Below are 26,403 nucleotides of genomic sequence, written 5' to 3'. Positions count from 1 at the left end.
TGGTTTGGTGGTGATGAACTTTAGCTTTTTCTTGCCTGTGGAGCTCTTTATTTGACCTTCAATTCTAAATGACAGCTTTGCTGGCTAGAGTAATCTTGGTTGTAGGTCCTTGCTAGTCATCATTTTGAATATTTCTTGCCACTCCCTTCTGGTCTGCAAAGCTTTGGTTGAGAAATCAGCTGACAGTCTTATTAGTGCTCCCTCATAGGTAACTAACTGCTTTTCTCTTGCTGCCTTTAAGATTTTCTTTGTCTTTAACCTTTGGCATTTTAATTATGATGTGTCTTGGTGTGGGCCTCTTTGGGTTCTTCTTGTTTAGGACTCTCTGCACTTCCTGGACTTGTACGTCTATTTCTTTCACCAGGTAGGGGAACTTTTCTGTCATTATTTCTTCAAATAGGTTTGCAATCTCTTGCTCTCTCTCTCCTCCTTCTAGCACCCCCATGATGCAAATGTTGACAACTTGAAGTTGTCCCAGTGGCTCTTTATACTATCTTCATTTTTTAAATTCTTTTTGCTCTTCTGGTTGGGTGTTTTTTGCTTCCTCATATTCCAATCACTGATTTGATTTTTTGCATACTCTATTCTACTGTTGATTCCCTATAAATTATTCTTCATTTCTGTTAGTGTATCCTTTGTTCCTGACTGGTCCTTTCTCATTTCTTTGATATTCTCCCTAATGTCCTTGAAATTCTCACTAAAATCCTTGAAATTCTCACACAGTCCCTTGAAGCGCTCATTAAGATCCTTGAGCATCCTTATAACCATTATTTTGAACTCTGTATCTAATAATTTGCTTGCTTCCATTTCATTGAGTTCCTTTTCTGGAGATTTCTTCTGTTCTTTCATTTGTGACATGTTTCTTTGTATCCACATTTTGGCTGCTTCCCTTGTGTTTGTTTCTTGTATTATGTAGAACTGCTATGTCTCTTGGAATTGGTAGAGGGGCTTTGTGAAGTATGTGTCCTGTAGGACCCATGGGTCAGCCCCTCCCTTCCTCCCCCGCCCCCGCCCTCCCCTCCCCCCCCCCCCCCCCCCGTCACCTGAGCTGGGCACTCTAGGTGTGCCCCTGTTTGGGCTGTGTGCACTGTCTTACTGTGGTTAAGCCTTGATTGCTATTGGTATCATTGGGAGGAATTGACCCCCAGGCCAATTGGCTGTGAGGGTCAGCTGTGATTACAGTAGAAGAGCTGCTGTGCAGGAGACACCCTTATGGAGCAGGACTTGTTTCATTTGGGCTTTGGTGCTCACTGAGTCTTCCCCCTTGAGCATGTCACTTGTGAATGTGTAGAGTTGTAATCTGGTGTGGTCTGAAGCTATCCACCTGGTTCACTGGCTCTAGGGCCTCCAGGAAGGTATAAAATCAGCCACTGCCTGGGGTCACCTGGCAGGAGCTACAGAGAGATCTAGAGGTGGCTGCTACTTGTATTGGGCTTAGAAGTATCAAGCTGTGAAGCAAGGCAGGCTGGTGCTAATGCCAGGTCTTGAGCCTTTCATTGATAGGTTTGGGACACGCTGACACCAGGGCTGCTTGTTTGAGATATTTTAGCAAAGTCTGAAGCCTGAAACAGGACAGACCATTCATCTGGAAAAGTTGCTGCAAACAGCTTGGGTTAGACTGCAGATTGGATGGAGCAGGGTCTAAGGAAATCATCAATGTGGAACAAACAGTGTGGGCCATGCTGATAAAAACTCAGATATGGCTGCCAGTCTGCTTTGGGACAGGGGAGCTCCAGCACAGGAACAATGACCCCTGTGAGCACCACGGTCAGGGAGAAAGCAGCCTCTGAGTTCCTGCCCCAATGCCAGACAATCCAATTCCTCCCCCTATTCCCTGGCTCTCCCCCAGCTATTGCTCAGAGGAAGCAGACCGTGTAAGGTCATGTACCAGCCCTCTAAGAGGATCTGCCTGGGGCTCCAGCAGCCTCTGTGTCACTCAGCCACAATCCCTGCTGGTTTTTATAGCCCTAAGTTATGGGGACTTCTCTTCCCAGCTCTTGAACCCTGGGCTGGGGGACTGGTGTGGTGCTGAGACCCCTTGATTCTCACAGGCCTCACACGAGGCCTCTGCAGTGAAGATATCCCTCCCAATTAAACACACACACACACACACACACACACACACACACCCCGCATGTCAGTGTCAACTAGCCCATTCTGTGCCTCCACCCCTTCTACCAGTCTTGATGTACTTTCTTCTTTACTTCTATAGCTGTAGGACTTTCATTCCACCAGATTTCAGGCAGTTCTAAATGATGGTTGTTTTGTATTTTAATTGTAATTTTGATGTGGCTGTGGGAGGCAGCAAGTATTGGCATTTACCTATGCCACCATCTTGGTTCTCTAAAATATATGATGTTATATAGTACTAGAGGTCCGGTGCACAAAAATTTGTGCACTCGGTGGGGGATGGGGGTTCCTCAGCCCGGCCTGTGCCCTCTCGCAGTCTGGGACCCCTCGGGGGATGGACCTAAGCTGGCAGTCAGACATCCTTCTGGCAGCCTGGGAGCCCATGGGGGATGTCCACTTACCAGCAGGGAGCAGGCCTAAGCTGCAGTCGGACATCCTTAGTGCTGCTGAGGAGGTGGGAGAGGCTCCCACCACCACCGCTGTACTGGCAGCTGTCAGCCTGGCTCGTGGCTGAGCAGAGCTCCCCCTGTAGGAGCGCACTGACCACCAGGGGGCAGCTCCTGCATTGAGCGTCTGCCCCCTGGTGGTCAGTGTGTGTCATAGTGACCAGTCATTCCCAGTGGTTCTGCTGTTAGGGTCAATTTGCATATTACCCTTTTATTATATAGGATAGAGACCTGGAGCATGAGTGGGGGCCGGCTGGTTTGCCATGAAGGGTGTCCCGGATCAGCGTGGGGGTACCAGGACGCTGGAGTGCCTGGCCAGCCTGGGTGAGGGACTGACGGCCATTTTCAGACTGGCCACACCCCCTTCAGGGAGGGGGGTCCTGCTGGGGTGCCTGGCCAGCCTGGGTGAGTGGCCGATGGCTGTTTGCAGGCTGGCCACAGCCCCTTCAGTGTGGGGGTCCCCACTGGGGTGCCTGGCCAGCCTGGGTGAGGGGCGGAGGGCCATTTCCAGGCTGGCCACACCCCCTTCAGGGTGGGGGGTCCTGCTGGGGTGCCTGGCCAGTCTGGGTGAGGGGCTGATAGCTGTTTGCAGGCTGGCCAAGCCCCCCAGCGGGGACCCTCACCCCATGAGGGTGTGTCTATCCTGGGTGAGGGGCTGATGGCTATTTGCTGACTGGCCACAGCCCCCAGCCACCCAAGCTCCCAGTGGAGGCTGGCTGGAAGCAGGTATCTGGGATTTATTTAGCTTCTATAATTGAAACTTTGTTGTCTTGAGCCGAGGGCACAGCCGGCCAGGACAGGTGGGAAGCTTGGCTTTCTCCATCACTGGGGCAACCAAGCCTCCTCCTTGCTCCAGCTCAGTGGCTGCCGGCCGCCATCTTGGTTGGGTTAATTTGCATATAGTCACTCTGATTGGCTGGTGGGCGTGGCTTGGGGCATAGCATTGGTGCGATCAATTTGCATGTTTCCCTTATTAGATTAGATAAGATACTTTGCGATAACCTTTGAATCAAATTTTTATAAAACTGCATGTACTTTCAATAGTTTTTGTTTGGGCGGGGAGGTGGGCAAGGAGATAAAACATCTTTTTTGTTGTTGTTGTTAATCCTCACCCGAGGATATTTTTTCCATCGATTTTTTTTAGAGAGGGAGGGAGGAGAGACAGAGAGAAAGAGAGATGTGAGAGAAACACATTGATTGGTTGACTCCCGCATTCTCCTCAACTATGGCTGGGACAGAACTTGCAACCCAGGTACATACCCTTGACCAAGAATTGAACCGGTACCCTTTGGTACATGGGGCAATGCTCTAATCATTGAGCGATATTGGCCAAGGGCAGGACAAAACATCTTTTGAATAAATGTAGATTTTTCATTTATCAGTTTTACTTAAAAACAACATTCCAAACTATTTGGTGAGCCAAAACACACATCTGCCTGTTCTTCCTCATGTGAGACCACCTCAAAGTGCATCAGAAAATCAGAATAATGACAGAACAATGACTGTCAACTTTCCTTGCCTTTTACCTCCTGATAGAGAATGTTGCTAAGCCAACAGAGCTGTTAAGACCATTTACTCTCGGTGATGATGGAGGTGAGGAAGTCTGCAAACTCGCTAGTGGTGTCAGATTGAAGAACTTGTCACCACCAGCATCACTAAAAGGTAAAGACAACTCGACCCGGTGCTCATTCTCCAGAACCTGGCACACTCTGCTTCCTCTAGGCCAGTGATGGCGGACCTATGACACGCGTGTCAGAGGTGACACGCGAACTCATTTTTTTGGTTGATTTTCCTTTGTTAAATGGCATTTAAATATATAAAATAAATATCAAAAATATAAGTCTTTGTTTTACTATGGTTGCAAATATCAAAAAATTTCTATATGTGACACGGCACCAGAGTTAAGTTAGGGTTTCTCAAAATGCTGACACGCCGAGCTCAGAAGGTTCGCCATCACTGCTGTAGGACAAGGATCTGAAAATGAGATAAGATCGGCACCCTGGCGTGGCTGTCTTTCCGTTGCCCTGGGTCAGGGAGGCTCCAGGAAGGTGGGACTTTTCTGCTGCTAATTAGGAGCCACCTCCCTCCTGTGCATATTCTGGAGTCTGATTTGAACAAAGTTTTCTTCAGCTGCACACAAAGTACATTCTCAAACAGAAACCATGTAAGGAGAGAGCAAAGGTAATACGGAAACTTTTCTACCATCTGCTTTTGTAAGAGATGGCAAAGAGTAGAATTTATATCAGAGATGTGTTACTGTTCTTTTATTTATTTATTTTTATTTTTTTAATATATTTTATTGATTTTTTACAGATAGGAAGGGAGAGGGATAGAGAGTTAGAAACATTGATGGGAGAGAAACATCAATCAGCTGCCTCCTGCACACCCCCTACTGGGGATGTGCCCACAACCAAGGTACATGCCCTTGACAGAAATCGAACCTGGGACCCTTCAGTCTGCAGGACGATGCCCTATCCACTGAGCCAAACCGGTTAGGGCTGTTACTGTTCTTTTAAAGAAAATGTTTTTCCAGCCACGTCCTTGTATATCCTCAGCTCTGATTTATGCCAGCTGTAAGGAACTTTAAATGTTTCAAAGGATGACCCAGGGGTGCCTCAAGGTTCTCAGCTTCCAAAAGAGCCTCTAGCTCATTTCTGTGTTTTCATTCACTGTGTCTACCAGCATAGGAAGGTGGCCTAGTCTGTGGACAAGTTGACAAGTTCTCATTTTGTCCCTGATGAGGGTGAGGTGATGACATTCTGGTCTGATGTCCAGGAAGCCATGTGAGTTATGACACTGAGCTTAGAAGACAAGTTGGGATTGGTGCTGGGAATTACCAATCTGGAGGAAGGCTCCAAGATTGTACCTCGGACACTTTGTCGTGAGCATAGAGATGGTCATGGAGTGTCACAAGGAAAAAAGAATCTCTGGGGAGGACAGAGGGAAGCTAGCTTGCTAGGAGATCCCAGGAGAAAGCAGTCAGTGAAGAAGATAGAGGACCAGCTACAGAATACAGATGGCAGGCCTGTTCCTTCCGCCTGCTGTGGCCCATCCTTGTCACACTTTCACACAAAATCAGAACCTTGAAACCCGCCTGATCTCTGCCTGGCCTTCCTGCCATGTGTGTTTTTAGACCACAGCATATGCATTTTTCGTGCTCTCCGTGCCAGCGCTCGGGGAAGCAGTCACTAAGCAAACCCTTCTTTGGACCTCACTTGGCGAGGTTTCTGTGAACAAGAGCTGTAGAGCAGGACAGTGGTCTGTCTCTAGAAAGGATTTGATAGAGACAGATGAGCAGTTCCCCACTGTGTGGCTTCTTGCACTTGCAGAAATCTCTCTGGTCCAGCTGGATAGCATGAGCCTCTCCCACCAGATGTTGGTAAGATGTGCGGCCATCATTGGCCTGACCTTTACTACGGAGTTGTTGTTCGAGATTCTCCCGTGTTGGAACATGAAGAGGATGATCAACGCCCTGGCGACTCTTGTGGAATCCAACATCTTTGATTGTTTCCGGAATGGCAAGGAGCTCCGGAAGGCTCTAAAGCAGAATTCCTCCTCGTTTGAGGTGCATCATCGCTCCTTGTCTCTGAAGCCCGTTGAAGGACAGGGTGAGTAGAGCCTGGAAGGAACCCATATTTCCTTAGTTAAAGGCACATCTGAATCAGAGCTGATCCACGGTAAGTAGCGGGACCAGGTTCGGACCCCCTGACCCCCATGTGGCTGAAAAACCCTCTCTGTTCTCTCTAGCTCACAGGGAGAGCGAAGCGCTTCATGAGCAGGAGAGCGAGGTCATCGAGTGCCACATCATTCGGTTCTGCAGGCCGATGATGCAGAAAACAGCCTACGAGCTGTGGCTGAAGGACCAGAAGGTGGACATGCACTTGAAATGTGCCCGCTTCTTAGAAGAAAATGCCCACAGGTGCCACCAGTGCCACAGTGGGGACTTCATCCCCTATCACCATTTCACAGTGGACATTCGGCTCAACTCTTTGGACATGGACTCCATCAAGAAGATGGCCAAATCCCAGGGATTTAAAAGTAAACTTCTTTCTTAATTAGCCCTAACCATTCCTGGAGAAGGTGAGGGTTTCAAGTCCCCCCCTAGGGCGTGGGCACACTGAGTTATGAGACTGCAACAGCAGAGGGGCGGGCAGGGGGAGCTGGACTATCTGTGTAGTAGGGTCTACTCTAGCCGAACCAGTCTCCCTGCAAGAGAGACAGGTAGGTAGGGTCAGGGTGTGGCCAGAGTTCAAACTGAAAAGTCCAAACGATAAAACAGACCCAGCTTCAGTCACACCAGGGATGGAACCCTAGGGGTGGGGCCTGACATGGGGAAGTGGGAGCAACAACAGGTCCCCGAGGGAGGTAAGAACGTTGCTGTTTTGTTGGTGGAGTTTGAAACAGGCCCCAGCTGAAGAAGATGTGTGGTGGGGAACTGTGCAGGGCTGAGCTGGTCAGGGCTCCAGAGAACAGAGCTTGGGCTCAGGGCTGGGATTTAAGGCCACTCGTGAAGCCAAACTGATAACACAAACCAGCCAAACATCTGGGAACACACAATGGAGGATTCGGGGACTCAGCTCCCGCAGGCCGGTGGGGTCAGACTTAGGGCAGCAACGCCCACTCCAGCCCCCACTTGTGGGTAGGTAGCCCTGGCCGACGGCCACAGTATTGATGGCTAAATCTGCCTGGAAAAGCAGAGGCCACAAAGTAGAGGATTCCTATATTATGCATATATTAAAAATTGGGAAGAAATGCATGTGAGGTGCCGAGCTCATAGTAGGAAGAACATAAGTCCTTATTCTCACGTGTTCCCTATTTTATGTGCATTGTCATTGGATCTTCATTTCAACGCTTAAAGGTGGAGGGTTATTTTCACTTTATGCAGGAGGAAATTGAGGTTCTGGAAGATGAAAGAGCTTGTGTAATGCCACAGAACAAGGGGCAGAAGGCGTGCAGCAGGCAGCCGATCAATGATTCTCTCTCATCATTGATGTTCTATCCCTCCCTCCTTCCCTTCCTCTCTGAAATCAAGAAAAAAATTATTTTTTTTTAAAAGAGAAATCAGGTCAAGAGTTTTTGAGTCTATATATATTGAGTCTGTACATGAGGGTTTCAAGTCCCCATTTGGGCACAAAAATGATGAGCCTTTAGTAATCTCACCCCATTGGGACAAGAAAGACGTCAAGGGAACATACACATAGCCGAATCTAGTGTTTAGTACTAGTATGTTACATTTCCCACCCATGCATTACAGTTCTGAGAAATTGGAAATATGTCTTTAAATGACTATTATAAAAGTAGTATATGTGTAACATGATATTGAAATTGAAATTTGTACCAAGCACTAAAATACAATGGATGCTGCCAGCCAAAGTGAGGTAAATAGATGGAAAAACAGAATTTATGAAGGAAATAGCTGAGAATCAGTTATAATCTTGGAGCCTTCCTCCAGATCCAAGACATAAACACAAGGAAGAGTGTGGCAAGGGCCTGGATTTATAAAGAAATGTCCTTGGTGAGAACCCACGAGGTTCCCCATGTCATTATCTCAGCCCTAGTAAGGTGTCTTCCGTGGCATCAGTTCCAGGACACAGAGGACGAGGCCTCCCGCTCCCTAGAGGGCTGGAGCAGCCTGTGTCCACACTGGGATTGCACTGCCCTCCCAGGATTTGGGAAGGGATGTTGAGGGGTTTTCATGGCTCTGTAGTTAAGGGTAGATGAGATGAACAACTGAAAGTCATTGGCATATGGATGGAATTTAAGTCAAGGGCAGATGAAATTACTGATAAAAAAAAATTGGATGGAGAAGGGAGTCCAGGACCAAACCCGGGCTTACCAACCTTTGGAATGTTGGCAGAGGCATAGGAGCCACCAGGGAGAGAAGCAAAGGAATGGATGTCACCAGAACTAATTAGGGGAGTGGTCAATTGTATTGAAAAGGTTACCAAGATGTAACCTTTGGATTTAGCAACATGGTGGCCACTGGTCACCTTGACAAGAGCAGCTTAAGTGAAAGGATAGAGGCATCATTCAATTCCTTTAGCTCCCAGTCTCCTGAGATATATTAGATCGCAGGTTCGGAGCAGGGGCAGGGAGGTGGGCAAACCAACCCCCCCTCATCTGATCAGGACCTTGACAGAGGCCTGTACAGAGGTCGATGGGCATTCATTCCGTGGGAGCAGGGGCACAGAAGTCTTTCAGAAGCAGGTGATAATGAGAGGCTTCAGCTGTCCTTTTATAAATTAAAAGATCTGTAGAGTAAAGCATTTTGCCTGAAGCCAGCAGAATATGATCTGAGACAAGTCCCTTTCCTGATCTGGGAGTTTTCCTTCTCCCAAGATAGAGAAGTGGCTAGAATAAACAATCCTCATTTGTTTTCTGTTTTAAGGTCATCATGGAATTTTCTAACATATTTAAGTTAGGCTGGACTGAAGGTTTTTTGTGCTGTTGTTTTTTTTAATCCTCACCAGAGGATATGTTTATTGATTTTAGAGAAGAGAGGGAGGGAGAGAGAGAGGCATTGATGTGAGAAACATTGATCAGTTGCCTCCTGTACTCACCCCAACAAGGGATCAAACCCACAACCTAGGCATGTGCCCTGACTGGGAATCAAACCCGAAACCTTTTGGTGCATAGGATGATGCTCCAACCAACTGAGCCACTTGGCCAGGGGTGACTGAAAATTTGAAGTCAAGGTTTCCTGCCCCTTATAACCAATCACCAGACATCTGTGCCGGGCAGAAGAGTTCACCAACCCATACAACTCGTTTGTTTCTTTTCTAGCTGAAGAAGACATCTTTTGCAAAATAGAGAGTCTGAGGAAGTCTGAGATACTTCCAGAATATGCCAGGTACGGGCATGTATATAAGTGTTTAGGGGGTACAGCATGGACGACTGTCATTCAGTTCCGAAGACTGCTAGAGTCATCCGTCTGGCCAGTACCTCTGGCCTCTGAGGCAAAGTGGGGAAAGGTTGGAGGTGTCGGGGGGGAGTTTGGTCAGTGGGATCTACATTAGTTTTTCTTATCTTGTTCTTTTCTTAGTCTGTAAAGATGTTTTCATTTCAAAAGCTATACTGGTCCTCGCTGGTGTTGCTCAGTGTTTAGAGTGTCTGCCTGAGGCCTGAAGGGTCTCAGGTTCCATTCTGGTCAAGGGCACCTACCTGGGTTGCAGGCTCTATCCCTGGCCCCAGTCGAGGGGCAACCAATTCTTGTGTCTCTCTCACATAGATGTTTCTCTCTCTGTCTCTCCCCTTCCCTTCCACTCTCTCTAAAAATCAATGGAAAAATATCCTTGGGTGAGGATGAACGACAACAAAAGCTATACTGTGTCTGCGTGTAATTCCTCCTCTTTATTTCTGCATTTGGACAGTTTCGAAGACATAAAAGAAAAGATCCTGAACTTCTTTGACATCATTGTAACAAAAATGAGGCCGTCCCAGGAAGACATCATCCCCTTGGAGTCGTGCCAGTGCGAGGAGATCCTGGAGGTGGCCGTCATGCCGCTGGCCTACCACTTTCTGGCTCTGGGAGAGAACAGCAAAGCCTTGTATTACTTCCTTGAGGCCGCGTCCGCGCATCTCATCTTGGAGGATAACTACATGGTAAGCTGCTCCCACCCAGCTCTCCTCCGGGAGCCCGAGGCAGCGGAGTTGGAGCAGGGGGGAGCACAGCGCTTCGCTCCTCATGTTCCTGCCACCCACCAGCACACCTTCCTTTGACAATCAATTGCTCAGACAGGAAATTCCAATCGATGTGTCTCTCACATTGATGTTTCTCTCTGTCTTTCCCTTTCTCTTCCACTCTCTCTAAAAATCAATGGAAAAGTAATCTCAGGTGAGGATTAAAAAAAAAAAAAAAAAAGGTGAGGACAAATTGCGAATAGCATATGCGTCATTTGTAGAAACCTGCCGTGAATTGTATCCCTATATTTGGGGAGGGAGGGCATATGTCATTCCCTGACGTCTCTGCCTCAGACTCCCCCTGCTCGGCCAGCTTCACAGCCCTGAGGAGCGTGGCCTGCGTCCTGGCCCCCAGATGGCCTGCCCCAGAGCTTACAGCCAGCAGCCAGCCGGGGTCTGCCACCGCAGGCCAACCAACCCTAGCACCTTAGATTTGCATAATATTTAAAATGAAACCCTTCCCAATGTCAGAAAGCCCCAGTTCTCTCAGGCATGTATGTTAAGAATGAAAGTCTCCTTGGCACATTGGATACACATATGTAGGCCAGGGGGACAGGGCCAGCGAGTCCCAGGAAGACAAGGTTTGGGAGTCCTGGGGCCAAATTGCTAAACCTGCAGGAAGTGAAATGCCAGGGAGACAAGGATAGGATGCTGAGCTCAGAGCAAGGTTCCAGAATGTGCCATTGGCACCCTTCTCTCCCAAAGTCTGGTAAGACCAGGGCTGGCCACAAACTCATGTCTCCCTCCTGCCTCCCACTCGTGTCCCTTGGGTTGCAGGGGACATGGGGAGAGGAGCTCTAGTGCTTCACCTCTTCAGTCTGACCTTGCCTTGGAGGTCACGTGTGCCAGGACGCCCCTGCCTCACAAAGTCATAAAAGGTTGAGAGTGAAGTGAGGAGCGTTGCACAGGGCCTTTCCTTCCTCTTCCATTTCCCCAAAGGTGGCCCTGGAAAGGGACAGGGGATGAGGCATAACTGGTCCCAACAGCAGAGACCAGCTTCTCGTAGGTGTGGGGCTGTGTCAGGGCCATGAATGTGTTGTTGGAAATAAGGGAGGTTGGGGATGGAATTACTCAAAGGAGAAATTTCAGGTAAGGGGACTGGTGTGACAACATGAAGATGCGGAGATTTCTAGGTTCATCCTCTAGAAGGAGTGATCCAGTGGACAGAGATGGGCATGAAAGTGGCCCCTGTCTTCAGCCGGTGTTACCCATACTGTTCCTGTCTAGACTTTGGAGGCCCTGTCTAATCAGGAGTCAGGGTGGAGGTGGAGGGGAGACATGAAGTGGCCCCCGGTTCTCCCCCTTCAGTGGAATCTGGGGCGATGGCCCCTCTGTGGTCTGGGTCCCTGCTGACTCAGCACCTCCGATCTTTGCAGGCATACACATATTTGAATGAGGGAGAGAGGTTGCTGAAAATCCTTAAGAAGGAAAAGTCTTGGAGTCATACTTTTGAGTCTGCCACCTTCTATGGCCTCAAAGGTCAGGTAAGAAACCATTAAAAACACAGTTTTTCTGTGATTTTGCATTGGGGCTGTACATAGAAGAAGTAGACACCACCCCTGTACTTTGTACATCCTCCCCCATCCTCTACCCCAGTTCCTTTTTCAAGACTCCAGAACCCCAACCGCCAGGACTCAAACCTCCTCACTGTCACTTGCCAGCAGCAAGGTCTTCCTTGTCTTTCTTGACATTGTTATGAAATGTCCTAACAGACCCCCAAAATGGGCATGAATGGCTCAGCATTTTCTCCAAGGTAGAGGATTCACACCAAAAATGCTAAATGCTAGTCATTCAACCATCCCTCCACGCACACATCCAGGAAACACCACTATGCAAGGGGCGGCTGCTCCGGGCCATCACTTACTGTCTTCTGATTAAAATTCCAAAAGGCTGTATTGTTGGAACACACCAACTAGACCAGAATCACTGCTTTCCCTCCTTCCCTGTAGGTCTGTTTTAACATGGGCCAGATGGTACTTGCCAAGAAAATGCTGAAGAAGTCGCTGAAGCTCCTCAACCGAACTTTCCCTTTCAGCTTCATCTCCATGTTTTTCTATATCCACGTTGAGAAAAACAAACATCATCGTTATATGAATCAGCAGACCCCAGAGAGCTCTCCTCCAGGGTAAGGAGAGGAGCTGGGGAGAGCTGGGTTCTGGTCTCACTCCCCGAGGAGGGAGATCTACACATACACCAGTGGTCAGACCCCAGAATAGTTGTGGAGGCCGGACCTCTGAGATCGGGGTGCTAGCATGCTTGGGCAAGGGCCTTCTTGGGGTCACAAACTTCTCATTGTGCCCCTGTGTGGTGGAAGGGGCTGAGGGGCTCTGTGGAGCTCATAATAACACAACCCCCTGCAGAAAGGCTCCACCCGCATCACCTGATCACCTGCTCATGTCATCACTTTTGGGGGTTCAGTTTCAGCAGATGAATTTAGGGGGATGCATACAGACCATGGCAGGATGCAGTTGTTAAAATTAGGCAGTTCCTCCACTGACTGAGGCTCAGCCGCCGAGAGCAGCGTGCAGTGGAGGAAATGGCACGCTGGACAGGCTGGGCTGGAGGTGGATGAGAGTGGGCCTTAGCTGTGTGACTCTGAGGCTCACCTCGGCTTCTGTAAAAATGGGGTTAATTACAGTCACACCTTGGTTCTCGAACGTCTCCCATCTTGAACAACTTGCTTTTCAACCGACAACCCTTTCATGCTGATATCTATACATCCGTCACGTGTCTCTCGGAGGAGAGAATGTGTGAGTATGAAAGAGTGTATTCCATCCACCCTTCCATTTAGTTTACTGATAAATCTCGTGTTGTTAACATCTCAGGAAATTGTGCTGTGAAAATTTGTGTGTTTTCTTGCTGCTTATTATTATTAAATACGTACAGTAAGTCTCCAGGGGTCCTGAGAAGGTTAGTGACAGCAGCAAAGTGAAAGGAAAACTGCGATAACAAGGATAGAGCTTAGACATACACTGCGTATAAGAAAGGTTAAAGCAGGGACTCATTCAGGGTCTGTAACAGATGAATTCAAGTCACATTATTTCTAATGTGGGGAAAATGCTTCGGTTTTCGAACAAATCGCTTCTCGAACAGCCTTCTGGGATGAATGAGGTTTGAGAACTGAGGTTCCACTGTACTCCTTCCACCCTTCCATACATGGTTGTCATCAGAATCAAATGTGGTTAAATGATAAAAGGTGTTTTCTTAAGTAGCGTCACTTAAATGCCAATGACCGGACTGCTGATTTACATAAATAATCTTAATCCTCACAAGGTCGGTATTCTAGTGCCCATTTTGAGGTGAAGAACATGTGTTCAGAACACTGCTGTGCTGCTGGCGAGGGGCGGCCGGAGCCTGCGCTCCCTGCAGCGAGGGGCGGTGCTGACCCCCTCCTGGGTGACCGCCTCCCTGCCCTCCCTCTCCCAGGAAGAAGCGGCTGGCGGAACTGCACCTGCAGGTCAACTGCTTCTCGCTGCTGTGGAAGATCTACAGCTTGAACTACTTTTTTCACTACAAGTACTACGCCTACCTGGCAGCTCTGATGGAAATGAACACTGCCCTGGAAACACAAGATGACTTCCAGGTAGGGGGCTTCTGTGGCTGCTTCGTAAATGTCTGCATCTCATTTGGCAAGACAAGTCTGGCAAGAGCCAATCGGGTCTCAGAATCACAAGGACCAATACCAGCCTCCCACACGCCTGCTCTGAGGCCAGCGGGTCAGCACTCTGGTCCCAGGGTTCCTTACACACCTAGTGATTCTCGAGGACTTCAAAGAGCTTTTATTTCTATGGGCTGTATCTATGATATTATGATATAAAAAACAAAAACATATTTAAAATATTTGTAAAATAATAAATCGATTACAAATTAATACAATTAACATTTCCATAGGGGGAAAAACTATTTCTCTAAACAAAAAATTTAATGAGAAGAGTGGCATGTACTAAGTTTTTGCAAATACCCTAATGCCTGACTTCCTGGAAGACAGATTCTCACTCGGCTTGTTGCAGAATTTACCAGGCAGCCGGAAAACACACACCAGTGCTCAGAAGATGCAGGAAAAACCCTTTATTTGCAGATGTGCTAGTGCGGTGACTCAGGCGAGTCGCTTTCCAAAGCCTGAGCACCAAATGTGGAGAGTCTCTCCCATTTATCCCCTGGGTTTCTCTCCCCAGATGTGGACCAGGCTTCCGGACTTTTCGCAGGCTTTGCAGTCCCTCTGTGGGTTGGGGTGGGGGAAGTGAGGTTACACCCAAAGGCCTGGCCTGGGTGGTGCCAGTGACCTCCCCTCTGGCTAAGCTGTTAAATTCTTGGTTTGTGGCCCTTGTGAACTGGGAGTATTTAGGGAAACAGATTATTGCCTAAAGAAGGGGCAGTGACTTTATAGGCTAACAAGAGTGTTCATCAGGATACTGGTTACTGGCACAGATTCAGATTGCTAGCGCCCCCCCCCCCCCAGGTTGTCCCCTATACTCCCTCTCAAGCTCCCACCTTGCTCCCTCACACCGCTCTCCCCTGGAAAACGCTATGTACCTGTGAGAGAATGAGGGTGAAAAAGGAAAGTGCCAAATCATGACTCAGGTGTATAAGACTTTACCAACTCGCTAATTAATGAGAGAACTAGTAAAAGTTACCACTGGGTCCAAGGAGAATTCCATTTATGAGCGGATGCGAAACATCTCATCAAAGGGCAATCATCACTGTGTTCTGCCTCCATTTCCATTTCCATGAGAAAGTCACTGACGTCAGTTTCCTGTGGCATCCGGAGTTGTAAAACAGGCCAGAGACAGAGAGGAGCAGAGACAGCAGTGCCGGGAGCTGGACAGGACACCCACTAAGTTTTGTGGTTGTCCCCTCGCCCGTTTTGATCCTTCACTATTTTTCCCAACACAAAATGCCTTAATATAAAGAAATCAGCTTTGACCTCTGTGTGTCCTCCCCAAAAGGGCCTCAGGGTCCACACAGGGAGAAGCCCTAGTCTAGGTCATAAACTGGAAAGTCCTTGATTAGATGAAGAAAACTCCAGGTCACATGATCAGGAAATGATTAAGCTGCCCTGGTTGGTTTTGCTCAGGGGTTAGAGCATCAGCCCGCTGATTGAAGGGTCTTGAGTTTGATTCCTGATCAAGGGCATGTACCTCAGTTGTAGGTTTGATCCCTGGTCCTGGTCAGGGTGCGTGTGGGAAGCAACCAATTGATGTGTCTCTCTCACATCGATGTTTCTCTCCCTCCCCACCTCCCTCTCCTTCACTCTCGCTAAAAAAATCAATGGAAAAAATATCCTTGGGTGAAGATTAAAAAATAAATGATTAAGCTAAATCCAGCTCATCTAATCAAAGAGACCTGCTTCTTTATAAAAGTCCATCAAGTCTGGGCTCTGGAACCGACATTCCTTCTCAGAGCCATCAGTTATTGAGTGAAATGGCGCAGAGGACAGTACATGTGGGATGATTAAATTCCACCACTAGTTCCCTTCAGGAGGCCAGAGTATGCAAGAATTTATAAGGCCCATCAGATTGGGCCTCTGCCTGTGTCCTATAATCCTCTCCTAGCTCCCGGGCCCCTAAGGGCCGCTTTTGGTTGCTAGACATCTAAGCTCCGTCGTCTAAGGGTCTCTGCTCTGGTTGTCTCCTTGGCCTGGAGTGCTCATCCTGTGACCTTGACTGGGCTCTCTACTTTGCAGCTTGAAGGTCGCCGCCTCAGTGATCCCTTTCTTGATCACCTCACCCATTCACTGTCTAGCCTGTCACCCTATTTTAGTGGCTGATTACTGCCTGACATTCTTTCCCGTTCCTTAGTTAGTGTGGGCCTGTGTGCCCCCTACCAGTGTGTCAACTTCGTGAGAGAGAGCGGGTGCCTTGCTGTTGTCTTGTTCAGTGCTGAGCTCTGAGAACGGTGTCTGGCACCGAATGGTGCTCAACAAGTATTTATAGAGTGAAAGGCTTTACTTCTCCGAAACGTTTGGGGCTTCCTCCTAAAAACGTGGTGGAGTTGGGGGGCCGTGGAGGGTAAGATGGAAAAGTTAAAATTGAAAGCTGAATCAATAGACACTGTTAAGGAGATGGCTGTGCCTGAGGGCAGAGCAGCTGGGGACATGCTCCCCGTGTTCACACGCAGGTGAGGCGGTGAGTGCAGCAGAGCAGAAGGAATGAGTGAGAGAGCTTAGCTCCCAGGGCCACCTGTCTGGGTGTGACTTTCTCCCAGGAAGTGAAGCAGTCGGACTGTTCTCTTGGCCCCTATCCAGGCAGCCCCAGACTTTACTGCAGTTTGGACTTTTCATTGCCCAACAGCCTCCTCTCATCCACCATCATGTCTGGCCATCCTTCCCTCCTGGTAGCGCCATCTGAAACATGCTCTAAAAAAGCAAACTAGCTTCTCTTTTTCATTAAGTTAAAAAGCAATACGTGCCTGTCATAACACGTTAAACACTACAGAAATGCATAAAGTGAAAAGTCGGGTCTCTCTTCTCCCTCTAATCTGTTGTCCAGCCCCAACAAGGGGTAACTACTATTTACACTTGGGAGTGAGTCCTTCTAGGGTCTAGGCTCTTTGCCATGTAATCACATCACCACACACATAAGCCATTGCTTTTATTTTTTCACAAAAATTGAAATTCTTGTTTAAGGCCTCTGGGGCAAGAGGGGCCATCAAGCTGGCCCTGGGTGGTTTGGGGAAGAGGTGGCCGAAACTCAGTTAATTTCTGTACCAAAGGCCAAGGCGCGGCCAGGTGGCCAGTGCCGTTCTCCGGCAGCTTCTCCCGGCTGCCTGCGGGGGCTCCATCTCGGTCTTGCCCTTCTCTCCCCCATCTGCCATTTCAGATCATTAAGGCCTACCTGGACTACGCGCTGCATGAACAGCTGGCCAGCCAGAACAACATGTGGTACAAAAACGAAATCATGGCCATGGAGATCATCTTAAACCTACCCCTGAAAGCCGAGGGCATTGAGATCATGGCGTACATGGCCGACACACTGGGCTGCAACAAGTACTTAATGGGTCATTTGGACTTGGCCATTGACTTAGGTAAGGGCTGGCTGAGCCAGACAGGACACCCTGATATAAGTAACACCCAGAAATCTACTGGAATTGTTTTCTCCTCAGGCTCTCGGGCCCAGAAGATGTGGGCACTGCTCCGGAATCCCTACAAACAATATAAGGTCCTCTGCTGGCTCTGTACAAGTCTTCGCCTGAAAACCAGGTATTTCTCTTAAAGCATTTTCCAAAATTAGGGGGAGGAAGCCGTAGTGATTGAGTGTTCTGGGCTCACTACCCTGGCCATCAGGTGGGTTAGGGAGGAAGGTGTACAGCAAGATGACATCACTGATCATCATCATCCTTTGGAAACCAATGCTCTTCCCCAGAGTTCTTCCACACTTAGCCTCTCTCTCTACTCTGGCCAGTGACTGAAAGAGGATCAGCTAGCCATCCCCACCGTGGGCGTCAGGTGGAGGGAACAGGAAAGGCCTCCTGGGGGAAGTGATGCCCAGAGACTAGCAGCCAGGATCAGAGGCCCGAGGTGGCTGAGCCCGGTCACCCCCACATGGAGGTCCACGAAAGCACAATTTGAACGAGGAGTCGACTGGAGATTTAGGGGTGGGTTTGAAGCTTTAGGGTTGCATTTGGCCCTGAAGGACCGGGCAGGACCGAGACTGGACCAGGGCCGGGCTTGATTCTCTTCTCCCTGACTCTGACCTCAGGTACAAGCAGCTGATCCAGGTGATGGGGTGGCTGTGGGACCTCTCTATATCGGAAGAGCACATCATCAGCAAGGCGTTCTTCTACTTAATCTGCCTGGACACCATGCTGTACTCTGGTGAGCCTACAAGGGACCGGGGGGCGGGGGGGCACTCATGTTGGACTGGGGTGGCAGCGGTCAGGGCTGAGGCTCCGGGTCACTAGGTTTCTGGCCAGAAAGAGGAGAGGACAGGAAAGAGGAGAGCCTGGTGTTAGGAGGTGAGGGCCGTCTGGAAGGTGCAAGGATTGTGACCAGCAAGGAAGAGAATTCAGTCTGGAGGACGCTGTCGCCATAAGCGGCCAGTTAGTGTCCCATCAATTCACACCTAGGTGACCGTGACTGACAGTGTCCCTTCGTGTCTCTAAATAAGGCATTTAATTACTCAGGACATACCGAGAGTAAGGTCAGGTGAGAGTGGAGGGTCGGATTGCTGATGGGAGTTCCGGGCACTGGCGGCTGCTGGTGATTTGGAAAACAAATCCCGATACCCTACAGGTTCCCCCTAGTAGGCAGCGCTCAGGGCACAGGTTAAAGCAGAGGGGCCCTGGGTCGGGCTTCCTCACCGGGTTTGGAAGGGGCAGCAGACACCGCTGTGGACGGGGAGGGTGGGTGAGAGACCGGCAGTCCCGGAGGCACTCGGCCAACTCCTTGGGCTTGTGCAGGGAGGGCTGGTTTGTACCCGCTCCTGCCTGGTCTGCACACGCATCCACAAAAGCTGGGTGCGGCCACCACGGGCAGTGCAGCGACGTGTCTCTGTGCCAGGCCACTCTGGCGCCTTCTATCGATCTCGGGTATGATTTATAAATACCCGAGTCCCCCTGGACTCTCAGAGAAATCTGAGGTGCGGCCTCTCCCCAGGGTGGGAAGTTCCCTGAGAGCCACCTTCCCTCAGCAGAGCTCCCCCCTTCTCTCTCAGGCTTTGTTTACAGGACGTTCAGCGAGTGTCTGGCGTTCATCCAGGAAAACGAGGACAACAGGATCCTCAAGTTCCAGAGCGGGATCCTCCTGGGACTGCACTCGAGTGTGGCGATCTGGTAACCGTGGGCCGCCTGTCACTAAAGCCCAACTCTGAACCCATTCAGTCCCGCAGGAGAGTTCTTTGAGATTTATTTAAAAAAAAAAAAAAAAAAAAAAGGAAAGAAAGAAAGAAAAAGAAAGTAAAAGTATTTATAAATCATCCCCGAGACAGATAGAGGCGTCAGTGGCCTGACACTGCGACACCAGGGAATCCCCTGCTAGTTCGTGCCCCTCCCCCGCGACGGGAAAGAGATGCTGCCTCAGTTGTAGGCAAGGCAAGCAGCATGGCCGATGCACCTGTTACGCTGCGGTGCTCCGGAGACCAGAGGAAAGAGCACTTGGCCCCCAGGAGGGTGAGGCTGAGGCAGACTAATGAAGAGCAGCACTTGCCCCTCCCCAAGATCTAATCATGCCCACAGACGCTGTTGGCAGAGCTGGTGTCGGAGGGAGTGGCTGATATCTGCAAGCGAGTGGGCTTCTTAATACTGAACTCAACAGGGAGCAGTTCTTGAAAGCTCCAGTTTCGCCCACAGAGGCAGAGGGAAGAGCATTTCCACGCTCGCTGTGGGCATCACTGGCTCTCCAGGTGGAGGGGTGGGTACTGAGCTCCACCCGCCTAATTCCTCTCCCAAAGTCTGCAATCAACCAAGTCGCTCCTTATCATCAGAGGAGGGAGGGAGGCCGGGCAGGGGCAGGGAGCTGTGGGCCAGTGAGGGCCATCACGTCAAGGCAAGTTCAGGGGTGAGGGAGAAGCAGGCCTGTACCCCGCTAACCCAGTGAGCCTGAGGCTTGGTCCTTTGCCCTGTTAAGCGTCTAACACAGCAAGCCTGCAGCCTTGGCCTTGGCTTCAAGGCAGATGACCAGTCAGGCTCAGAACATGCATGGAACTTCTTCCCTAGCTACCCCAAGACTGGGAGTCATTCCTGCTCTACTTCCCATCTCAAATTACATGTGCAGCCATGTCGCCTGATATTTAGAGGTGCCGTGAAGAGATTAAATGACAATATGGAGACATTGCTATGCAGAGTGCCACAAACTAGAGCTGTTCCAATGTGAATGAATAGAGACCTCCTCTTATCAGAATGCCTGGGCGGAAATGAAAGCCCCCAAATGAATTACCCTTGCCAATGGAAGTCCAAAGTCAAATTAACTTGCCTATGTGAGTTCAAGTTCAAGGAATCTGAAGTCCAAACGTCGTCCTAATTTATTATCCTACTCGGCAAAGCTCTCTCAACAGCTGCGGCTTTGGCATCCCCCGGAGAGCTGCTTAACACGGTCCTGGTCCATCCCGAGCCTGCTTGATGCAGCAGATCTGAGTGGGACCAGAAAGCCTGCATTTCTAAGGGGCACCCACCTGACCCTGCTGCTGCCGGTCTGTGGCCCACACTCGGAGTCGTACTGGCTAAGGCCGCCTCTTTATGGCTTTGGAGCAATTTCTTCAAACCCGAGAGTTATAGCTCCAAGTGTCTGATCGGCTTCACTTTTTAGAGCTCAAAGAATTAAATCAATGGTGGCTAATAAGGCCGGAGTGTTCCCAAGGGTTCTATTCATCTCAAACCATCAAAACATCCCATTCTGCCCTTGTCCATACCCCATAACGCCCCGCAGGGGGCTTCCGGGAGTCCGGGACCACCGCGGGAGCCACCAATTCGAGAAACGCTCCCCTTCCAAGGCTGACGCCGACTTTTCTTGTTCTCTGCTGGTGGCGCAGGTATGCCAGGCTCCAGGAGTGGGACGACTTTCAGGTATATTTCAATAAAGCTAAAAACCTAGTGCCAAGGAGGACGCCCACAGCTCTTTACTTCCACGGGGTCTGCAGGTACTTGGAGGCCCAAGTTCTGCAGCTTCAGAAGCAAATCGAAGGGCAGTCTGACAGCGCGCAGGACAGCGGCGTTGAGCTGCTCAAGGTGAGGCTGCCCTCTGTCTCCTGAGCGGGCTTCTGTCTGCCTCCGGTGACCATGGCTCACGTACCTCCATGCTGTAAGCGATCTCATAAGCTTTCCGGAGAGCACTCCGGCCACATGCTTGCCTGTCTTCACACCCTTTGTCCCAGCAGTGCTTCTGGGGACTGTCCCAAGGCAAACGAAAATATATCCATGGAGATGCTGATCTCAAAACACTAGGAGAAAGCAAACACTTACACACCCTTCAAAAACGATGGGTTAACTTGGGGATGGCACCTTTAAACACGGGGCATTTCATATTTTAAAATCTGAATTTCTGACCCTTCTTTTAAAACATGGAGTAGATGGCAACCAGAGGCCCTCACTCCTGAAAGTGTGTACCTAAATTATTTCCTTCTGGATGCTAGGGTTATGGGTGATTCTTACATTTTTTGCTGTTCTTTTCATTTCCCCTGGAAATCTTAAACAATCAACTTACATTGCTTTGGTAATCAAAAGGAAACATCTTTTTTACGAAGTGGTTGTAGGGAAAGCTAATGAGCTGTTAGGCCACACCCCTTTGCTAGGGGCTGGGCCTCTGTGGACACCTGGATTTGGAAGAAGAAGTGAGTAGCCAGAGGCAGATGGGAGAGACTTTATTGCAGACCAAGTAGCCATTGCAGACACAGGAGCCATCAAACAAAGCAGTTCTTGCTGACACGGTAGCAAACACAAAGCAGCCTTGCACCAGCTGCTCAGAAACACACTTTTATCCCAATTCAGACAAAAGAGGTTCTTGCCAAATCGTACGATCAGCATCTGGGCTGTAGAAAGGCACCTGCACAGTACGCACAGGGACACTGCCGGTCATTGCCCTGCACCTGCAGGTGGTAAATGGGCCTTTAACCTTTTATTTTATTTAAATATATTTTTATTGATTTTTTACAGGGAGGAAGGGAGAGGGATAGAGTTAGAAACATCGATGAGAGAGAAACATCGATCAGCTGCCTCCTGCACATCTCCTACTGGGGATGCACCCGCAACCAAGGTACATGCCCTTGACCGGTATCGAACCAGGGACCCTTCAGTCCGCAGGCCGATGCTCTATCCACTGAGCCAAACCAGTCAAGGCAACCTTTTAACATCCAGTTACTCTGCTTACGGTCCCCACATGAGTCACCATTTCGCACTCTGGGTCTGGGTTCCTGCCCATTCATTGTCTTACCTCCACCCCTTCCCTTGCCAGTCTCGGTAGGTCCTCCTTGATTGCATGTGTCCTTGAACTGTCCCCAAATCGTCTGTGGAGGAAAAACTGCAGCCAAGGACCCCTCTGGGGTTCTGACATGCTGTCTCTTCCTCAGAACTTGGAGAGCACGGTGGCTCAGAACACCACGGGCCCCATCTTCTTATCGAGGATGTACCACCTGATGGCCTACGTGTGCATACTCATGGGCGACGGGCAGAACTGTGACCTCTTCCTGAACACAGCCTTGCAGCTCGCGGAGACCCACGGGAACATGCTGGAGATGGGCTGGCTGAGCCTGAACAGAGTGCGTGCCAACAGCCAGCAGGCTGGGGTGGGGTGGGGGGGCCACAGGGAAGGTGGGGGGTGCTCACCCTTCCGAGAAGCCGGGAGCTGAGCACTGAGGTTTCGAGGGTGTGGGAGGCCTCGGGAGTCTTACTGCAAGGGCTGACATGTCCATAGCTCAGGCATGTGCACCTCCTCTTCCCCTCTGAACTCTCATGGGCCCTCCCTCCCCTCCAGATCCCTTGAGCCAGATCCAGGCCCCTCTCTTGTGGCTCTCACCACTTTACAGCTGGTGTTCCATCTGAGTGCATATCTTTTCTCCCCTCTGAGAAGCAAAAACCGCACTCAGTACCAAGCGCAGTGCCTTCTGCTCGGGGTCAGTGGAATAATGAGTGAAAGCACACGTCCCCATGTTTATTTACAGTCACGTGTCGGCAGTTTGGGCAGAAAAATTCATTCTTTGTGGCTCCACATAGTTTTAAAAGCCCAGAGATATGTGAGCCGGGTCTCACTGGCGGGGACACCGACCGGCCTGTGTTCTCTCCGCCCCTCTCAGGAATGGTGGTACTCAAACTCCGAGCTAGCCAAGGACCAGTGGACGCAGATAGCCCTGAACCTCCCCACGTGGGACAATATCATATCCGGCAACGTAAACGTGCAGGACATTCAGAAAAACAAATTCCTCATGAAAGTGAACATCCTGGACAATCCTTTCTAATGTTTCCTGAGAGAGGAGAGATTTTAGTGACTCATCTCCATTCCCACCTTCCTCTGGCCAGCGCTCCGGGCCCCACACTCCCTCTTCCGCTCACAGAGCCAGGCCTGGTGGCTTCCTCCGCCTGGAACGTCCACCAGGGCCGCGGGCCAGCGCTCCCTTCTCCCGGCTCCACAGGCATCGCCTTCGCCTTTCACGCTGTATTTACTCCCCCTGGTTGTCCCAGCCCACGCAGAACCAGCACGGCGCGGGGGTGGGTGGAGGGGTGGGGAGAGTAACCTGAGACGGAACATGTTGCGACAGATAATTTCTGGCTAACCTATTAAACCGAAAATGTTTATTTGTAAATGTCCAGCTGTTCTGTCTTGTGTGTGTAGCACAGGTTTGCAAACAGCAAATTCTCGTCACGGTTTGCGAGGGCGAGACTGGAAGAGACACCTTTCACAGAGCCTGGCGGCAGCTTCAAGCCCTCTTACCACCTGCCCAACTGCCTATCTATGGGAGTGAAAATTTTAAAGTGGAACGGTTAGCAATTTTGATGCGGGCATCTTTTATACATGCATAGAGTTTGCACATTTTTATATTTAACAAAGCGGTAGCGTGCATGTCCCAGATGTCAGAGGCGCTGCCTGGAGCCCTCCTCCGCCCGGTCTGTGGGCAGAAGAGCAGCTCTTCCTGGTTTGGCGCCTCTGAGGACCCCTGGAACCCGGGCAATTCAGCCCGTCTCTGCCCCAGGGCCCACGTTCCCCACGCAGGTGGCCTCCTCCGGCAGGTGCACACGGATTTCCCTTTGTTGAGTCCAGTCACCTTCTGATCCTGGAAGGGGGTTCCTCCGATGAGCACGCCCGACCCTCAGTCATTTCCGTAGGCAGTGCCCACAGAGCGTCCCTTTAACAGGCCAGCGTTTCATTGTCCTTCTGCGAAGGGCACAGCTGTGCATTTTTCCTCCTGGGAACATAACGGAGCTCCACGAGGGAGATGGGATGTCCCTGTTGGTACCATGAGGTTAGCACAGAGCGGGGGTGGGGGTGGGGGCGCGGGGAGGGAAGGGTTGAGGGGGGAGACCCTGGCCCCGCTGGGGGGAAGACAGTGGTCGGCAAACTCATTGGTCAACAGAGCCAAATATCAACAGTATGACGATTGAAATTTCTTTTGAGAGCCACATTTTTTAAACTTAAACAATATAGGTAGGTGCATTGTTATTAATTAGGGTACTCCTAAGGCTTAGGAAGAGCCACACTCAAGGGGCCAAAGAGCCGCATGTGGCTGGAGAGCCGCAGTTTGCCGACCACGGGGCTAGGAAATGCGAGTTTTGGGCTCCAGCAGGGGCTCCGAGCCCATCAGCAGTCACCTGGCCTCTCTGTCCAGTGCTTGCACCCAGGAGGTGACGTCCTCAGTGTGAAGCTGGAACCGGGAGGGGCAGCTGGCGAGGGCCGGTGCCCACAGTCTCCTCCTCCTCCAAGACTTCACCAACGTCTTTCACTCGGTTTAGGCAAGACTGGGCGCGGCTGGGGGAGGCGGGCGGGGAGGGCGGCTGCAGTGAAAGTGCGAGGATGAGACCCAGCGATGAGACCGGGCAGAGGAGGGGGCGGCCGCGGAGAGGGGCAGCTTAAAGATGTGACCTTCCGCGTGTCTGAATCCAGAGGCGCGCATCAGGCTTTGCAGGACCCGGCTATGGTTTCCTCCGGTCTAAGCTAAGCGACTGTGACAAGGCCCTCCCCTCCCCATCCTGCCTATTCCAACGGGTGGCCGTGGCGCATCCTCCTTCTCACCAGCAGATGGCAGCACCCGCCGTTTGCTGCGGCCGCCACCCCAGGAAGAGTCAACCTCTCTTAAGCTTCTGTCTTCAGACCCACAGCCTCAGCCTGAGCTCTGGGAGGCACTCCAGCTTCCACAGCCCCACCCTCATCCCTACCGGAAGCTTCCAGCGTCAGGTTCTCAGGGGCGTCACTGGAGAAGGCAGATTCTGGCTAGAATTCTTTATAGGGGAAGGCAGATAATCCACGAAGGTTTCAGGAGCGGAGAGGACCGGAGAAGCGGCGATCTTTTTTCCCTCTAACATGAGTCCTCACCTCTCCTCCTCTGACCTAGGAGCTCCAGGAGGGCAGGCCCCAGCGCTATGCCCAGTAAGTGCTCAGAACGTGTGAGGAATCAATGAGCCTATTGCATAACACTTCCTTTTTAAAATTTTTTTTATTGATTTCAGAGAGAGAGGGAGAGGGAGAGAGAAACATCAACGATGAGAGAGAATCATCGATCGGCTGCCTCCCGCATGCCCCACACTGGGGATCAAGCTCACAACCAAGGCATGTGCCCCGACCGGGAATCGAACCTGACCTCCTGGTTCATAGGTCAACACTCAACCACTGAGCCATGCCAGCAAAGAACACTTTCAATTGATTGAGTTAATTCTTACAGGAACCCTTAGAAGTAGGAGCCTAATCTTTATCGAGCGAGTAAACTATATGGACCCTCCTGGAGGTCAACAATAATCGCTTAACACCAGCGGTGGCAGGGTGACAGTGCCGAGCAAGGAACAGGCTGCTCTGTGGCCACAGGCGGGGGCCGGGGCCTCCCGGGACTGGGTTCCCACCGCAGAGGCCAGCTGTGTCCTCGGGCAAGGTGTTCAGCTGCTGTGTGTCTCAGTTCCCTTGTTTATAAAACAGCGATGATAACAATGTCCACCTCGTAAGGTTGACACGAGTTAATTCAGGTGAAGAACTCCAAATTCTGCTGAGGAAACAGACAAGCAATAAAAATACAGACTCTAAAAGGTACTGCTGGCGGACAAATCACAGAGACACGCACCTCAGCGTGGCTTTAGAAAGCTTCCTGGAAGGGGATATAAAACCCAGCCAGGTGAAAACTTTCCCGGTCGGGCCTGGAGAAGTTTGGGGGGCCATGGAGAGCCTGGGTCTCCCACCTGGTCTGGTCGGGGTTCGGAGGGAGAGGAGGTGTGTGAGTGATGACGGGGTGGGTAGGATCTGGGTGACTAGAGCCTGTAGGCCAGGTGGCGTCAGGGTTGGGACCTTAACCTGCCAGCAACAGAGGAGTCACTGGGCATGTCTTTTATGGAGGATGTGCATGGACCAGGCTTCTCTTTTAGAAAAACCTCCCCTTTGTGGAGAATGACTGGAAGAGGGCTGGGCCCAGGTGCAGGCTGGGAGATGGTTGCTGCTGCGAGCCTGGGACCAGCGCGGCCTGTGTGGAGACAGAGTTCAGCGCTTTGGTCTGAAGGATGGTGGAGCAGGTGGAACATACGGGAATCA

General features: G+C 50.5%; 1 protein-coding gene across 1 annotated transcript in view; it reads left to right on the top strand.

Moving 5' to 3' along the window:
* The window catches only part of ADCY10 (adenylate cyclase 10), a 54,939-nt gene extending 31,569 nt beyond the window's left edge, over positions 1 to 23,370 (top strand). Inside the window, exons 18-32 of the mRNA XM_059673780.1 lie at positions 4,113 to 4,238; positions 5,906 to 6,184; positions 6,324 to 6,614; positions 9,360 to 9,426; positions 9,947 to 10,178; positions 11,633 to 11,740; positions 12,206 to 12,381; positions 13,683 to 13,839; positions 17,075 to 17,279; positions 17,358 to 17,454; positions 17,954 to 18,069; positions 18,908 to 19,025; positions 20,720 to 20,915; positions 22,253 to 22,441; positions 22,976 to 23,370. Of these exons, the coding sequence (XP_059529763.1) occupies positions 4,113 to 4,238; positions 5,906 to 6,184; positions 6,324 to 6,614; positions 9,360 to 9,426; positions 9,947 to 10,178; positions 11,633 to 11,740; positions 12,206 to 12,381; positions 13,683 to 13,839; positions 17,075 to 17,279; positions 17,358 to 17,454; positions 17,954 to 18,069; positions 18,908 to 19,025; positions 20,720 to 20,915; positions 22,253 to 22,441; positions 22,976 to 23,137 (2,519 nt within the window). The 3' untranslated portion in view covers positions 23,138 to 23,370. The remainder of the gene's footprint in view (positions 1 to 4,112; positions 4,239 to 5,905; positions 6,185 to 6,323; positions 6,615 to 9,359; positions 9,427 to 9,946; positions 10,179 to 11,632; positions 11,741 to 12,205; positions 12,382 to 13,682; positions 13,840 to 17,074; positions 17,280 to 17,357; positions 17,455 to 17,953; positions 18,070 to 18,907; positions 19,026 to 20,719; positions 20,916 to 22,252; positions 22,442 to 22,975) is intronic.
* The last annotated feature ends 3,033 nt before the right edge of the window (positions 23,371 to 26,403 follow it).

Source organism: Myotis daubentonii, chromosome 18 (assembly GCF_963259705.1).
Source record: "Myotis daubentonii chromosome 18, mMyoDau2.1, whole genome shotgun sequence".
Lineage (NCBI taxonomy): Eukaryota > Metazoa > Chordata > Mammalia > Chiroptera > Vespertilionidae > Myotis > Myotis daubentonii.
This window is presented reverse-complemented; position numbering and strand designations above follow the sequence as displayed.